This window comes from Micropterus salmoides, unplaced genomic scaffold, assembly GCF_014851395.1.
Source record: "Micropterus salmoides isolate LMB-PRFRI ecotype aquatic unplaced genomic scaffold, ASM1485139v1 Ms_hic_scaffold_17, whole genome shotgun sequence".
In the NCBI taxonomy this organism is placed as follows: domain Eukaryota; kingdom Metazoa; phylum Chordata; class Actinopteri; order Centrarchiformes; family Centrarchidae; genus Micropterus; species Micropterus salmoides.
The window spans coordinates 13,338,035-13,356,579 of NW_024040817.1; the positions used below are offsets into that span (position 1 = coordinate 13,338,035).

Sequence of the window (18,545 nt, forward strand, 5' to 3'; positions counted from 1 at the left end):
TATATCACCTGATATATTTTTTAAGACTTGAACTGATGAAGCCACACTGTCCAGGTTGTTTCTAGAAAGACACAATGCCGTTAATTTAATTATTTGTCAATGCTTTGAGCACCACAGTTGAAATCCTTTTCACCTCTGTTGAATTGGAGTGACAGAGTGACAATAATTGGAGGCAGGCAAGTGAGACAATATGTTTACTTGTGATTTCAACTTGGGCAGGGTTTAACAATTTTTTCTTGCACCACAGCCCAGGGTGTGGTGGACAACCAATTCCCCAAAACAATGTTAGCTGAACTTAATGGTCAAGAAAAAATTATAATGATACTTAACCATACATCACTGCTAATGTCAAAAAGTGTTGGAATCTGAAACATTAACACTGCCACATAAGTAAAGCATATTATGGGTAAGTATTACAGTTTTAGAAGGTCTACAAATATTTGTGTACAAAATATCCATGTTTATATCAAGAAAATAAATGACCTAAATTAATTAGACAAGTAAGGTGTTGTTTGATTATGCATTTAGCTCTAGACACAGTTTCTGTCTGGTTGAATCTGTTTCCTTCAACCACACAAACATTTGATGACTTTCCACATACTCAACGTAAAATGTTTTTTAATTTTATGCTGTAACCACAGAGAAATCTGGACCCAAAAGCACAACTTACAAAGCTAATCACAGTTCAGAAATGGTTTATTACTACTAGGAAGGATGTTTGATGTGAGCAGTGGTGAGCAAAGTAATGGTAGACCAAGGTTAGCAGCAGCAGGCAGAGCAAGCAGCAGCAGGCTGGAGATTAGGCTGACTGATGCAGAGTGAGACAGGCTGTAGTAGATCTCAGGTGAATGTGGAATATGAGCACAGAGAGACATGAAGTTAGACATCACTTGTAAGAAACTCAAAGAATACTAATACTTTGAAACAGTCCTGTTAGGATTTTGTGTTTATGTTATTCCTGTTTTAGTCTGTTTTCATGGGTTTGGTTTTGGGTTCTGTGTTTGTGTAAGTTTATACGTAATCAGATTACAGGTACAGTTTGTAAAATTGGGGATTATTCACAAGGATTACTTTAAGCAGAAAGTTTCCATGAAACAGAAAATGTCGTGCTATTTGCCTCCGTATATTTTATAATGTGTGTTTATTCCTATGGTTTATGCCCCCACCCTGTCATGCAGACTCTGTGTGAACTGGTTCCAGCTCTCAGTGAGTGAAAACGGCAGCTGGACCGGGACCAAATGACTACAGGCATGTTGCCCTGACATCTGTAGTCATGAAGTCCTTTGAAAGACTGGTGTTGGCCCACCCAAAGGACATTACAGGCCCCTTGCTGGACCCCTTGCAGTTTGCCTACAGGGCCAACAGGTCAGTGGATGATGCAGTCAACTTGGGACTGCATTACATCCTGCAACACCTTGATTCTCCAGGGACATATGCAAGGATCCTATTTGTGGACTTCAGCTCGGCGTTCAACACCATCATCCTGGACATCCTCAGCACCAAACTCACCCAGCTCACTATCACTACCTGTCAGTGGATCACAAACTTCCTGACTGACAGGAGTCAGCAGGTGTGGCTGGGGAACATCACATACAGCACCTGGACTATTAGCACTGGCGCCCCCCCAGGGGTGTGTGCTCTCCTCCCTGCTCTTCTCCCTCTACACCAACGATTGCACCTCAGGAGACCCATCTGTCAAACCCCTGAAATTCGCTGATGAAACAACGGCATCGGCCTCATCCGGGACGGTGAGGAGTCCGCCTACAGACGGGAGGTGATCAGCTGGCTCTCTGGTGCAGTCAGAACAACCTGGAGCCTAACACGCTCAAAACAGTGGAGATAATTGTGGACTTCAGAAGGAGCCCGCCCACTCTGTCCCCCATCACCAAACTCAACAGCCCTGTGTCTGCTGTGTCTGCTGTGTTCAGATGTTTCTGTGTTCCACTATATCGCAGGATCTAAAGTGTGAGCCCAACACTGACACCATCATCAAGAAGGCCCAGCAGAGGATGTACTTCCTGCGCCAGCTCAGGAAGCTCAACCTGCCTAAGGAACTGCTGATCCACTTCTACACAGCTATCATCCAGTCTGTTCTCTGCACGTCCATCACTGTGCGGTTTGGATCTGCCACCTAAAAGAACAGGAGCAGACTACAACGGACAGTCAGGACTGCAGAAAAGATCATGACCCTCCATTCAGGACTCCAGAGTCAGGGAACAAGCAGGAAACATCACTGCAGACACAACCTGTTCCAGCTTCTCCCCTCTGGTAGGCGCTACAGAGCACTGTACGTCAAAAACAACAGACACAGGAATAGTTTCTTCCCACAAGCCATTACTCTTAACACTTATTATTTATTCAACATTGTCTATTTCAGTGCTGTTCATACTGTTCATATTGTCATATTGTATATTGTATGTACTGTATACAAAATCCACCTACCTCAAGTTCATAAAACCTGCACATAATACTTTTTCATTCCAGCATCCTTTGCACTATGCTCCACATGTAACACATCCACCTCTGACATGTTCATAATAATAATTTTTTATGATAATAATAATTTACTCCTGCATCCTTTGCACTCTGCTCATTGTCTCAATCTGTTTATAGTGATTATGTTTCTGTTTATAGTGTGTAGATATTCTGTTCTCTCTACTGTATACTGTAGCCTTTCTGATTTTATTTTATTTTATCTTATTTTATAATTGTATTATTGTATGAGTAAGCACAGCGTGAGCAATGTACAATCCTGAGTCAAATTCCTCGTATGTGTACGATACTCTCTTGTCTTCATTTTCATCTGGCATTGAAGGAATCCAAAAGTAACTAAAATCAGTTTACATTACTTTTATTTTGTGGTTCTTTTTGTTACTGATTACATTTTTTAACAAGTAGTTTGTAATTGTACCGGATTACATTTTTAAAGTAATCCTCCCAGCACTGTTTCCTGGTTGGTCCTGTCTCTGTTCTCTGCCCAGGTTTTGTTCTGTTAAGCAGTCGGTCCATGTTTTCTGTTTTAGGGTTTTGTTCCTTGTCTTTTGTTCTGTCTCATATCTTAGTTTTAGTCCTGCATTTTAATTCTGTGTCTTAGTTCATGTCTTTGTATTTACTCCTGGTTATGTGTGTTTTCCCTGTTAGGTTGCAGTTTATTTGTGTTATCTGTGATCTGTGATCTGAAGTGCTCTGTCTCGTTGATGTATTTCCCCCTGCTTGTTCGCATGTGGATTTCTGTGGATTACCCATTTTGTTGGATCACCTTGTTTTGTTTGGACTCTGTTAATTCTGGAAAATTTTGTTCACACACCTAATATGAGCCCCTAAATGTCCCCACCACTTTACAACTCAAAGTGATGCCTTTGACCCCGACACAGAGGGAAACAGACAGAAGACTGACAGGAACATAAAGAGATGGAGGATAAATGGCAGAGGACACAGGGAACAAGACAGAAATAATGCTGGACCATAACATTTTAACTTTTGCACTTTCATTTGTGTTTCAGTGGAGTCCCTGACCTGCAACAAATGCTGCTATTGTCTGTTGAGCCTCTGTTAAGCACTTCTACAGCAACCTGCAGCAACACCAGTATCTGCCTTACTAGAACAGCAAGTAATTCATCTCTTAATTGCTTACACTCTTTCCTTTGAAACATTACAGGACAGCACAGGCATGCTTTAATTAAAATCACTCCCAAATACTGTGACACCCAGTCACACATACAAACCAAACCTGGTACTCATGATGTTGAATGTAACATTTGAATCTGCAATTATGTTAAGTGCACCAAGTTACTGAACACTATCTAACACAATGATTTGTCCCCAGGATTCTTGTCTGTGGGCTCCAACACCCAGAGCTGCCTTGTATCCACTGGCTGCAACGTGACCACCACCAGCAGCCTGCTGGGTGTCCCAGTGACCCAAACCAGCTGCTGTTCCACAAACCAATGCAACCCCACTCAGGTCAGTGGCGCTCCATCCACCAAGATGACCCTGACAGCTGCCACTGGTGTATCCGTCCTGGCCTCCATGTTGGGAAGCATACTGTGATATGCAAATTACAAAAAGCAGGTAGCTGGTCCAACTGCTCTTGAAATCCATTTATAGTTTTGACACGTGCTGACAACAAAAGTTGTCAGTTGTCAAAAGTACAAAAATTGATTGATTTGAAAATAAAGACAAACATTGAAAAATGTGTGTTGGCTCTGCTACTTTCTCTTCTTTTAACATCAGCCATCCATCAATCCATTAGCTAAAATCGCTCATCCTTTACAGTGTCGCTCCTGAGTGAATGCAAGCCCTCGCATCTGCCGTTTGCAACGTTAATAAAAATTCACACCACCCTACTAGACCTCACTCCACTGTCACACAGCTAGAAGAAGTTACATAATAGTATAGACAACACACCACCGTGCATATAATCTGAGTGAAAACAGTGGGATCTGCATTTGTATTTATTACTTACATTACCTAACATCCAACATCATAGAAGTACTATACATTATTGTACTGCACTGTACAATCTGAGCAAAGGAAAGATATGTACTTACTACTTACTTTTCTCAATTTACGTTGTTACGTTAGAGTAGAAGAATCAAATGTGGCACTTGGCCACAGTTTTAGAAGATTCCCATCGAGGGAGGATCCAGTTTTTCAAAAGTACAACCATATTTTACTGTCAAGATATAATAAAAATAGATTTGCATTTAAAATGTATGTTAGCTTCATTGTACTTGCTTGTTGTGCCCTCTTGGATCTGGGGATCATATATTCCCTAAAATTCAGCTTGATAAAACACAAAAATGTATTTCAGAGGTATTTTTCACGGTCATTGTGTAGCCTACTCATCCACGTTTATTACCAAACATCTCATGTAACCTATCATTCCTTTTAGAGACACAGGATGGGAAAATGTATTAATTCAGTGTTTCTATGGAATTATCTTTGAACTAGAGGGTCTTGTAGCTGAAGATGCAGTGTGAAGATTCATCTTGGAAACTCAGGAATTTGCTGCTATACCAGCTAAGACTGGTACTGCTACAGCCATTTTACTAACATCACAAAGATAAAATGACCACAGAAGAGAGGAGAGAAGGTGGTTTTAAAGGTTGGTATCAAACATGAAATCACTGAGTGTGATGGTGGATCTTGAACTTCAACTTTGAATCTGTCGAGGAATCAAAGAATGGAAATTAGGAGCAAGTCCAGTGTGTAACTCACTGTTATGGCACAATTGTTCTATGTCATTCTCCTCAGTTTAGCAATGTAAAGCCCTGGCTGTGCTCTAGCACGCTTGTCCAATGAAAGAACTCAATGGGAAGGATTGATTGATTATCTATTTAATCAATCACATCATTGCGTTCCCACCCACCTGTTTCTGTAACAGCAATGAGGCAAGTGTGCAACTAGCTGCTTTGGACACTGTTGAGACAAAGAGAAGCACTCATTCACATTATTTCCTAAGTCCACAGAAGTGCTGATTAACATTAAAACTACATCCATTAAAAACAGGAAGAGACCCAGGCTGTTGGCTCATTTTTACACACCTGCTTTGTGATCTGTGGCACCTATTGAAGAAAAACATACACGCATTATACCAATTATTTCTGGAACACAAGTACTAGTCTCAATGTAGCAACTAAGCCATGGTAATTTTTTCAGCAAATGGTACTAAACTAGCAACAGGGACATGGACACAGAAAAGTTTAAGTCACATCAACACTGAAAATACTCGCTTACCTTGAATACACAACGAAGTTGCACTGAAGAAACACAGACCAAGAGCACGAAGTGACGATTATTTCAAACGACTGTTGTAAGAAAATTCCAGAACAACTGCCAATAAAGCTAATTTGAATTTAAATTTGAGAGAGAGAAAGCTAACCCTATAACCCAGAGCGTGGGTTACTCTTCAAAAAATAACCCAGAAACCCAAACAACCCAGGAATTGGGTCAAAATATTAGCCCTATAACTCAGAAAATGGTTACTCTCTGAAAAAATAACCCATAATTTTAACAACCAACACAACTAACACAGACAATGGGTTGAAGAAATAACCCAGGAGTGTTTAGTGTGTATGAAGAAATGTCTCACCTGCTAGTACCTTTCCCATTGATAAGCTGATAATACGTATCAGGCTTAAAACAGCCTCTGTTCTTGACTCAAACTGATAACTCATACAGTTAAAACACAAAATAAAACACTAGCTAGCTTGTCTCATTTGAGGTCTGAATAGTAAAGTCATCAAATTCAGTGTCCCATATCACTATTTTCCAAGCTGCTCTAGCTATCATACTTCGTGGGACTATGAAAGCACAGTTTCCATGGGAAACAGAAGTGGGTGTGGTTTCATCTAAAGTTGGTTAGACAAACAATAGAGGCACAAAGGTACAGACAACCTTTCACAAACAAATTCACAGCTATTTTAACATCAACATAAATTGAGAAGAGTTAAATATTTGGTGTTTGTGAAATTTGAGTAACAGCAGAGTTAATTATGCTCTGGATAAAGTCAAATCCATTGTAATTAACTCTCGGTTGATAAGTAGTTGTATCAAAACAGACTATAAAAACAAAGTGTTACTTAATTAAAATCAAAGTGTAATTGTATCAGTATTAACTTCTTTTGTTTTTTTATTTTTTATTTTTGCTCTAAACTTCTTACTCTTAACTCTGATCCTTGCTTATTCTTGTGTGAAGTGTCCATGTCACCCCGCCATTATCTTCAAAGTTCAAATTGCAAAAAAACAAAGGGAGTTAGATGTCTCAAATGCATTTTGAATGATAAAAATCTGTTCAGCCACTGTGGAGATATCAATATCTAAAGTCAAGAAAACCTTGAAAACCACTGAAAAGCTAAACACATGACATAATAACCTTAAAGTGTGAGCTATTCCTCACCAGATCTGTGCTAAACTTCCCACCACCACCCTCCAGTATTTTGCTAATCCAGGGCACTGACAGATGCAAATAGCTAATTATGCACTCTGTGCTAGCCGGGAGGTTTTCCACCAATGATGATATTTGTAGTAAAGGCACAAAAACAACTTTTCATGTGGATCCTCATAAGTTTTCAGTCATTTTGTTTTCTACACCCCTCATGCATGCATATTTCATTGATGACATTGCTCAGAAACCCATCTATAAACAGATAAAGTTAGCTAAAGTGAGTAATGATTAAACAGTAGAAATAGTTATTAAAAGCAATGGATAAAACAGGTAGCCAAAAGTAAAAGATACAGCTGAAATAAGTCGAAAAGTAATGGAAACTGTAAGAAACCGTGAGCTAAAATGTATGGCTAAACAGCTACAGTAGTAAGTTAAAAGTAAGAAAAAGTTGAAATAGCTAATCTTGAAAGTAAGCAATAGATGAAATAGCTCTTGTTACACAGTACAAACTTCACCAATGAAAATAAACAATGATGACATGATGGATGATGCGGATGACTTTAGCTCATCTGATAGGGCTGTGGGGGTACGTTAGACAAACAGGGTTGGGAGCCACTTTCCTACTGTGAAGGACTGTACTGTAATACTTTCAATTCTTGTTGCAGGAATGTGTCACCCCTTACAAACTTCCTTATCACTACTGTTAGTGCGTATTGCTGATAAAACTCCACACTATATAAAGACGTTGACCAAGTCATTGTTCCTCAAACTTTAATTCCACAGCTTCTGTAACAGTAAGATAAAAAAAACAGAGGTATTTTCACCTGAAGGCATATCTAAGAACATCACGATGAACAAATTTCTGTGGAGCTGTGCAGCACTATTGACTCTGTTTGTTACAGGTAGGACATTTCTACTGTATTTTGTAGATGGATAGCAAAACCTTTAACTTTTTGAGCGCCCTTTGTCTCAAATAAGGATCATTAAGATTTTGATATGGGGAAATCATGGTAAGAAACGATTTCAGTGCCTCTGGTTTGATAAAATAGTTATTTAGGCGTACAGGCTTTACAATTATTTATTTTTAAATTATCATTTCTATTTCACAAACTCAAAATCTTCTTGACCCTTATTTGAGCCCATACACAGTGACAAGGTAATGAAAATGTTTCTGCGTGTATGTCAGAGTAGGACTGTGCTGTAGTTTAGTTAATTTAATTTAAAATTGTGTTATGTCATTTGATGTGTTGTTTGTAATCTAAAAAATAATGCAGTGCAGGACATATGAATTCAAAGCAGGATGTATGAAATGCCACACCTTTATTTGAGGCACATATACCATCTGCCGTGGTTATAAAGGGTCAGTTTGCCAATAAATTACAAAATATCAAAATATTTTGTTACATACTTCTAGTTGTATTTGGAAAATAGTTTTGGTTTTATTTTTACAGCCTTTGATAAAACACACTGCACACACACTTTTTATGGTGTATATGGAAAGACAAGTTTCTGTCAAATGTAATTTTTCAATGCTTGAGCACCACAAAACAAATTCCATGTGTTAGGATGGAGGCAAATAAAGCAAAGGAAACTATAGCTATCCGTATGTAGCTTAAAAATTGGTGTGCTGTCTCGTATAGCTTGGTACAAAGTCATATCCTGCATTGAATTATGCTTTATTTGCAGTCGGTGTTCACCTTGAGGTGTTATGAATCAAGCTCTTAGTGTGTACTTTGTGATTACAGCAGGCACTTGTTTGATAAAGGTGGAACTAAATGGATTGATATGTGTGGCCACTGTTTTCACTTTGTTTCCTTCAGTATGTGACAAGTGATTGACACTGATATCCAAACGTGTTATTCTTTACTATTTCCTATTTGCTTGTTGTCTCCTCTCCCACAGTTGAGTCCCTCACCTGTAACACCTGTAGTCTGAACATCCTCGGCTACTGCTTCGAAGATGCTCCTGTAAATTGCACCAAAAATCAGACCATGTGCTACAGTGGAGTTGCCAGTAAGATGAACAGCGGAATGACTGGACAGTCATTTTTGCATGATTACAAAAATACATTTAATTTTAAAATTTTTTACTCTCTGAATTGGACTGCTGGGTTTGGCACATTTGTATTTAAAGATAATATGTGTTATCTTTTACACTGCCACTGACCAGGGTTGCTGTACTCTAAACACAATAATAAAACATAAAATACCAGGCATTTGATCTGATTAAGATTATTTAAATATATATTTAACATCACCATCATGTATCAGTAACTTAAAGGGATAGTTTGGGATTTTTTAAGTGGAGCAGTACGATACTTGAAAAATCTAGTGCAAGCATGTAATTTATGTATAATTATTTATCAGGATTTTGAATACCTGACAGGGCCACAAACCTAAATTTACACCCCAAAGACTAGCTTTTTGACTAGCTAGGTTTTTTATTATTTCTACCCTCTTTTAATAATTAATTTAACTTTTCCATTATATTTTTGGGGAATTTCATCTCCATAAATGCTGACAGGTTAGCGATAAACTGATTGACGCAAGTATCTCAAATTAGGTTCAAGTTTCCATCGGGAATGGCCAAACATCCAGAATACTTTTGGCCACATGTGTTTTTTGAACATTTCACACTTGAAATATTATATAATTACATGTGGTTTTGCATAAATATATTACATTTAGCTAAATTTTTAATTTTATGTAATATATCGAAAAATAAACAATCAAACATAAACGTATTTAGTATAAAAATATCAAAATCAGCTGTCCAAACTCTTCTTCAAGTCATTAAAACACCTAAATTCCCAGACACAATACTGAGAACATAACTTCTGTGTCTACAGCTACAGCCCTGCTTTATGACTGTTATCGGCTCCAGTCATTTAAAAAAAAGAATCACATTAAAGTTTCTGTGTCTCATCTTTGCTCTCTGCAGAGTTTAGTGCCGACCTGCCGGACATCTATTCACGAGACTGCATAGAACCATCCGCCTGCCAAAACGACACAGGCTCCATCCTGAATGTTAAATACACCATCACCAGAAAGTGCTGCCACACTGACCTGTGCAACAGAGCTGCTGCCATCCAGCTGCCTCTGACTGCAGCTCTGGGTGCTGCTCTGGTGGCAGTTTGGAGCCAGTGGGGCCTTTAAGAAAGAAAGAGGAGTTGCTGCGCATAATTTAAAAATTCAATCACATTTGTGTCCTTTATTTCCTTGAAAATGCTTTAATGGTCAAGTTTGGAGTCTTTACAGCACCATGTGGGTTACAGTAGGACTCCATTTACTGTACATGTAGTGTGTACCTGTAAATACTACATCAGGACTGAATATCCATGATTTGCTATGTAATTCTTTTATATTTTACCCATTATTATTATATGTAATAATGTATTTCAAAACCTTCCCAGACATGCATGAGTCCACTATAGGCTAGATTTTGTTGGGAATTACATTGATTAAGTGCTAAAGGGCAGCTATATCCTAATACTGATTATTGCACCAATAAATCAATAAAATGTGTGTTTTATTTGAAACAACGACCTACTAAATAATTCACACTAAATGATATGCTAACATAATTTGTAGGAGGTTGAGGTATGACTAAAGGCTGAAGGCAAAAAACAAAACTTTAAATTTGTTGTTATTTTTGACTTGTGGACTTGACTTGTTAATTAGTGAGCTTTAGAGGGTGGATTGTGTTACATTTTCCAGATCCAGGCTAGCTGTTTTCCCCTGTTTCCAGTCTTTATGCTAAGCTAAGCTAATCGGCTTTATTACTGGACAGGCATGAGAGTGGTATCAACCTTCTCATCTAACTCTCAGAATAGTCACATTTCCAAACTGTTCTCTTAAAAACCATGATTTGTAGCTGGTCTGTTAGATGCAAATAATGTTTTGAGGGCTTTTTCATTAAACTTACAGCTTAAATTTAAATCTGAAATCTCATTTCTATTGTCTGTTTCAATTTCTGTTCTATAAGTGGGCCATTGAATTCCAATTACTTGATCTTACATTTCTGAAGGTATATATGCCATTATATGCCATTCTTTTTTAGCTCCAGACCATAAACATAAAGAGTGTCTCATCATTGCTTTAACAAAGAATCCAAATATTTGTTGAGGAATTGCTCACACTGAATTGTGTATTATAGACGTTTTGTTCTCCAAAGCTTTTAAAAATGGTTGACAATAAGCCATGGGTTCACAATGGTTTAAATGCAAGCGCAAATAAATATGTACACACGCACACACACAAAGTCATCTATCATCTCTTTTTCTCTGTTTCTTTTAATAGACTTCACTCTTGTCAAATAAACCTCTGTTTTTGTTTTTTCAAAATGCAGTCCACATTTTATATAATAGTGGCTGACAAATGAAAATCAATGTCAACATTATTCTATTTTTGTATTCAGCGACCAATCCAATCCCCGATGGCAGACATAAAAACAGATGCAGAGAGCTGATGAAATCCACTTCAGACACTCACCTGTTGAGTCTTTTTGACTGCCTCTGTTGCATTGAGATCTTCTTATTTGTGCTGATAATTTCTCGATAAAATACACATCTGTGGATAAGCAAGATGAAAACATTCATCTGGATGTGTGCAGCATTGATGGCAATCTTTGTTACAGGTAAGATCACCAAACAGGAGGCACTCTATATAAATTATCTATTGTGTTGACAAATAGGAACATTATCTCTAAATGTGATCACTAAAGCAGCCTTTCAAAAATATACACTTTGAATGCTTTATGTTAAAAAGACATTTAATGTTACTGAAATGATCAGAATGGAGGTATAAATAGTACAAAATGCTGACAAAATTACTTACCAGTTTAAGGACTTCATCCCAAAATGTTTAATTTAATTTAGATCTTAATGATGCGGTTTAAATGTGATGATTCTTTCCTTACTGAGAACAAGTTACCTCATTTTACATGAAACTATTGTATTCTACATGTTTTATCTACATTATATGGACAAAAGTATGTGGCCACCACTATCATAATTTTGGTTGGGGCTGTATTTTCATGGTTGGGTCTTTGTTAAGGGAAATCTTAATGCTACAACAGTCTGTTTTTGGCCTTTACTGTTGCAATAAGATAATTCCCCCGTGCACAAAGCCAGCTCCATACAGAAAAGGTTTCCCCAGTTTGATATGGAAAAACTTGACTGGCCTGCACAGAGCCCTGACCTCAACTCTATCAAACACTTTTTGGATGAACAAGAACGGAGATTGCGAGCTGACCTCATAAATGCTCTTCTGGATGAGTGGGCAAAAATTCCCACAGACACACACAGCCTTCCCAGAAGAGTGAAAGCTGTTATAGCTGCAAAGGCAGGACCAACTCTATGAATGCCTATGGATTTAGATGTCAAATGATGTCAAAAATGCTCCTGTAGATATAATGTGTAGGTGTCCCAGTACTTTTGGTGGTGCATTTTCTTACACGTCTGAGTGTATCCACTGCCAATCATAAATCCAGTTTCTGATAAATATTAGTTTTACTAACAAAGATAAGGCTATTTGGGGGTTTAATTGCATGAAGAGCAGTTCACAATCTACAGTTAACAGTTTTTCTGATATTTTTATACACTAAAGTATTAAACGTTAAAGTATGTCTGTTTGTAGGCAAACTAAAGAAATTAAAATAAAAAGGATTTAGTATTTTGTGTAGTAAAAGGATTTGAAACAGAGACTGCCCTCACAAGAAGAATGGCAACAGCAGTTTCTGCACCAAAATCATAATGTTACAAAATGTGTTTCCCTTTAACTGATAAAGACCTCCAGTGGCTTTTGTTTTTATGACGTGAGCAAACAATGAAGTCAGAAGATGTTTTTTTAAATACTCAGAATATTTCACAGAGTTCGGCTGGTGTCTGTTTAAAACATCCCCCACGGGGCAAGTGGGGGATTTTCTGCTGACACATTACCTGCATAACAGGAGACATGTGACAACACAACACTTTTTTCTTTGAGGTAGTGCTTAAAGTTTATGTTTTTTATTGTAATGCACAGTATATATCCTTATTGTCATCTTTGAGCCTACTTTTTGTAATTGTCATAAAGTTGGTATTATCATCCATTTACAGCAATTGCAAGCATTCCCTATGATGATTATATTTTACCCTCTAAAAGTGAAGGTTATTTTAAGGAAGTACTGAACTGTATCAAGCTTGCGAAAATTAGACTACTACTACAGCCTCTATTAAAACGTTTTAGATAATATGGAAACCCAACACTTCTGCTTAATGGATGTTTTTGTTGATGTTTTGTAAAATTGTAAGAGCAAATCTGTCAACAGAAATAATGCATATAGCAATAATGCTAAAAAAAAACATTGACATTGTTATTGAACGTATGTTTATATTTAACACGTATGTTTATATTATATTTCTGATTATGATGACGACTTTGATGATGATTATAAGCAAGAAAGAAGATGACCAGGACAGTGGTCATTTGTTGTGTAATGATGGTTTCATGACACAGTTTGGTGTTTCATCCCTAATGCATCTGAATTATTTTTCTTAGAAGAAAGTCCTTCTCCCTCACTTTAACTCTTTCTACAGCCTTTTCTCTCTTCTCCATGCTATCCTAAATCTCTGCTTCCCTCTGGAGTACAGGTGAATCCCTAACCTGTAACACGTGCAGAGTGGCGATCGCAGGGAAATGTCTGTTCAGCTCCACTGAGACCTGCAATGCCTCTCAGCCTAACTGCTACTGGGGAAAACTGGGTGAGTAACACTTCAGTGATCATCTGCGACCCTCTTCAGTCCTAGTGTTGGGTCGTTCACTAGTACTCATTCAAAATAACTAATCTTTTGGGTTAACTTAACTGAGTCACTTCCTGAAATGATCTGTTCAATTTTCAGTCAGTTGTGAGCGAGCACTCACTGAGTGACCAAGTCATTTGTTTTCAGGAGGAATGAGGTGTATTCAAGACCGCAAATATGCTACTGATTCAGATTTCTAACATTTAACTGCAATGATTTAACAACATTGGTCCTGGACTTCAATCCTATATGTCATTAACAAGATTGATATTATATGAATAGGCTAACATGTAATGCTGCTGTGAGCAGTGGTGCATGCACACACACACACTTATAATGTTACAGTTTTGAAAAGAGGACAGCCATAATGATTTTATAATATGAATGAAGTACTTTGGTTTTGGTTTATAGAGTTTGTGGCGTGGTTGCATTGTTGTGTTGTTTGCCTGAGACCAAGTTAGGACACAATATGAGAGATGGGATTGTATCATAGAGTACATAAACACAATTGCTGTACTCACTAGATTTCAAATACATTTAAAAAAAATTTAATCTTATCACCTTTTGTAGTTTACAATGCGTGGTGAAACATGTAATATGAAAAAACGCGTGGCTGACCCTGAGACAGTCTCAGATCCTCTTACTACGAGGGAATGATGCGTGTTCAGTGATTTGTTCACTGAAGTAAAACAACCAAACCTTAAACTGAAAATGTATTTGCCTGATTTTCAAAATATTTACATCTGCCCAGCTCAATATCTGGCACAAGTGCACCAGTAAAAGATCTCCTGCGTAACACCACTTAGGTAACAGCTCATTGCGGTTAATATAGCAAAATACACAGTAGATAACAGACTAGCTGTCCATCCATCCATCCACTATCTAATGTATAACCACAAAGTTACAAGTAGATTACTGGCCCCCTAAAATACTCATGTAAAGAGTTAACGAACAGTTATTAAAGCAATGTGAAAATTTACCATTCCCAAAAGAAACAAATCTTTTACTCATCTGTGTTACTTGTAACGAGTTACTACCCACCACTGGCTGCATGGGCCCAGTTAAGGGGATATTAAGAAGGTGAAATCAATGATAATAATAACAGTGTCCACGCTGGTGCTTTTGCTGCATGAGATGAGAAGCTCCTGACAGTGGTGGGGGCTTGTCTCTGCAGAAGACACAGACGTGGACTGAATCTGACCTTTTCTTTTTTGCCACACTCAAAACACACAAGCCAACTTTATTCGAAATGTTCATCTAAACAACAAAGATGCATGCCGCTACACCCTCTGCCCCCCCTCCCCCACTTGCTCTGCAACAACACAAACTATATGATGCTGCTGAAGAGGAAAAACCTGTTCTGACAGTACAGATCGAGGTGTGGCCAAATGTCCAACACACCTACAGGCTCACCTCTGAGCGCTTCAACAATGATTATATAAATATATAGAGACCAACGCAGGACTTGTAAAAAGAACCATACCAGTGTTTTTTTGCATGTTTTAGGCCGTTTTCTACATATAACATATACAATTTTCCAGAGTAAAAGCTTTAATTTATATACTATACACCGTCCCTTAAAATATTTTTGTCACACAATAATCAACTGATTTTCTGACTACATGACTCATGAATACAGTATTGTTGAGAAACCAACAGGCTATTTGTTTGGATTATGTAGCCCCCTCAACAATGCACCAACCAGGATGACTTTTAAAAACAGACAGTGCTTCTGTATTACCACATAAGTAAAAAATATCTTTGACACATTCAGTTGGAGAAAAAAAATATGTATGTCACAATCATATTAGTAGAAATGACTATATGTTCCATGTGACTGATATCTTAAGCAAGTTTCTAATTTAGTGTGTAATGTGTCACCACATTAGTGTGTCACACAAGCTCACCTACCATGTTCAGAGATCAAAAATGTAAATTAATCTTGCTGAGATTTAGATGAGAAGACTCCCACTTCCCACTCTCCTGTCTGTAATGCTAAACGTGAAGCTACCAAGCTGTCAATTAGTTTAGCTTAGCATAAAGACAGAGAAAGAGAAAGGGGGAACCAGCTTGCCTGGCTCTATCAATGATAAGCTCACTAATTATTATTATGTTGTGTCTCATTTGTTTAGTCTAAACACAAACAGACTGTTAGACAAGAAACAGTTATTGAACGAAACTCCCCATAAAAGATTTTTTTTTATTATATTTCTGATTATGGGATTTTTTTCATTTGTTTGTGTACAGATTAACCAAACATGATATAAGATGTGTGTTACTGAGCTTAAGAGAGCTGGTACAGAGTAATGGGTAGCTGTTTCCCCCTGCTCTGTTCCTCATGCTAAGCTAACCATCTCCTGGCTTTGGCTTCATATTTAGCGTATAGACATGAGAGTAGTATCAGTCTTCTTATCTAACTTTCAGCAAGAAAGTGAATACGCATATCTTCCAAAAAATACTATAAAAATGGAAATCACTATATGTCATACATTTGTATTATAAAACTAAGCATCAGTACGTTCTTAGAAATACTGGACCATAACTTACCAGTTGGTACAGTTGGTAAATGTTATAGTATTACTTCTTTAACCTTGAAGTAACCAGGTTCAGTAAAGACAGTGAGTTAGACTGCTGCTCCTTAACACTCTTTCAGCTTTCAGCCATTGTTCTTGTTGCTATTTGTCTGTGTTGTGAAAGGTATACAACTCAACAAACCTGCCATGCAAAAAGGAAACAGTAGTATAAACCCTCTAATATCACACGCACACAGACAAAAAGTACATTTTTGTCATATATTGGACATAGTAAACATAAATATTCACATGGTAGTATAGTGTAGTAGTAGTGGAAAGTAAATGCATTTACTCTTTTTTACTCTTTAAGGACTATGTTTACTTTAGTGGGTTTTTTTGTACTATATTTTACTTGTACACTCCACTCCACTACATTTCAGTGGAACATATGGTGCTTTTTTACTTCACTGTGGTTTATGTGGTAGATTAAGATTTTACTTAGAATAAATAGAATGTCAAATTAACTCCACATCAATCAGAATCTGATTTATTCTTCGAAAAAATGAGTCTTCTTGTCCTCCTTCAGCCTTCAACATTAGTAGTCTGATGAGCCTGGAGACCCGAGGCTGCCTGGTCTCATCACTCTGCAACAAAACTGAAACGGGAGCCCTCCTGACTGCAGGTTACACCATCACCAAGACTTGCTGCAGCACTCACCGCTGTAATGGAGCCACATCAATACAGCACCCTCTCGTGGCTGCTTTGGGCACCGCCCTAATGGCAATGTAGAGCATCTGAGGCCTTTAAAACTAACAAAAAAGATCCTCTTCATGACTGGGTGAGGTCTTTGTATGCAAGCATGAAATACAAGCTATCTTTGCCACACATGATTAACCTTGAACACACACTGTCATATTGTAACAATCCTGTTATTATAGCATCTATGCCTGAAGATAATATAGACACAGTATAAAATCTCAATGTAATAACTTATTGTTCAGCCCATGCATCTTAAATAAAATAAAATGTATAAGTGCATGAAACCTGGAACAGAATGTTTATAAATTAGGTGAATAAATAATAAAAAATGTTTGTGCTAAAACTTAATGACTTGGTTTTTCTCCAGGCTGTGAAAGTCTTATCTGATGGAGTTTTCCAGTAAATGCCAGAGACTTAAGCAGCTAGAACACAAAACCTGATGAACCTCATACTTGCATGTTGCTTCTTCAGTGAATCTTTCTTGAAACCAATTCCTTCTCAGAAGCTAACTTGACTGAGACTGGTTTTTAGATCTTTAAGTTTGTTTTTAAAAAATGTGTTCACTTTGTAACCCCAAGGTGAATCGCTATATGGAAAGCTGTGACTGTTCCTGACTGCTTTCATTGCAGCAGATACGCTGAAAAAATGAGAATGAATTTATGAAATACACTGTAAAATAAACAGAATTTTCTCGTAGCAGTTTGATTTACGAAAGAGCAGTAGAACAAATGTCATTAAAGATATCTGAATAACAGCTTCAAAAATTTAAATCAAAACAAGGTTCTTAGAACAATACAAACTGGCATTATTGAACATGAAACCTCCAAACTTTGTTGCTGATTAGGTTACAGTTAATCTGACTATCACACACTATTTTCTTATTTCTTTTCATCGAACAGCACAGTGACTGAACTTGTCAAAGTCAGTGCCCTCTTGAAATATGTGAGACGTGTCTCTTAGGAAGTGATGTCACATGTAATAATGCAATATACTGTAAATACACTACAAAGATGGACATTTACTTACAACATATAAAAAAGTATAATAAAACAAAACATAATGAAATAGCATTACCAAATTAAATAATAATCAAAAGCATGACTAATACTAAGTTGGGACTTCCTAAATACTTCAGGAACTTTATATCCTCATTAAAACCTACTTACAACAAGCAATACGTCTAAATAATGTAAAATTATTTGTTTAATTACACTGACTACATTCTTGACCTTGGAAACAGCAGTGGTCAAAACAGTCTCACATCAAAGTCCATTATGTACGTAGCTGTTTTGGAGCTTTTGACTTTATGATAAAACTTCATCAGTACCTATTTATCGAGCATCAGTGGTATAATTGAGATGAGGTGCCTGCGCAGAGCCCCAAGGATACTAAAAGACAGAACCCACCCAGCCACAGCCTCTTCACCTGCTGCAGATCAGGTTTTTCTCTGAGTGGCATAAAGGGAACTACAAACTTTCATTATACAACCATGATAAAATGTCCTATTAACCTATTTATTGTTTTTCTAACTTATGTCATATTCATAAAATACAGACTCAGGGCAACAAAGACATTGAGACCAAGTCCTCAATATTTGTATGGC

The 18,545-nt window shown here is 37.4% G+C and overlaps 2 protein-coding genes across 2 annotated transcripts; both read left to right on the top strand.

The window, feature by feature from the left end:
• Positions 1–7,648: 7,648 nt before the first annotated feature.
• Positions 7,649–10,827, top strand: LOC119906807 (protein Bouncer-like). Its single transcript, XM_038724166.1, has 3 exons — positions 7,649–7,791; positions 8,792–8,902; positions 9,830–10,827. Exons 1-3 carry the CDS (start codon positions 7,740–7,742, stop codon positions 10,042–10,044), a joined length of 378 nt encoding a protein of 125 aa, XP_038580094.1. The 5' UTR covers positions 7,649–7,739; the 3' UTR covers positions 10,045–10,827.
• Positions 10,828–13,498: 2,671 nt separating this feature from the next.
• On the top strand, positions 13,499–17,173 carry lye (lymphocyte antigen-6, epidermis; the record flags this gene model as incomplete). Its single annotated transcript, XM_038725453.1, has 2 exons — positions 13,499–13,631; positions 16,770–17,173. Coding segments are annotated over 2 exons (336 nt in total), but the record flags the coding sequence as incomplete, so codon positions are not given.
• Between the last annotated feature and the right edge of the window lie 1,372 nt (positions 17,174–18,545).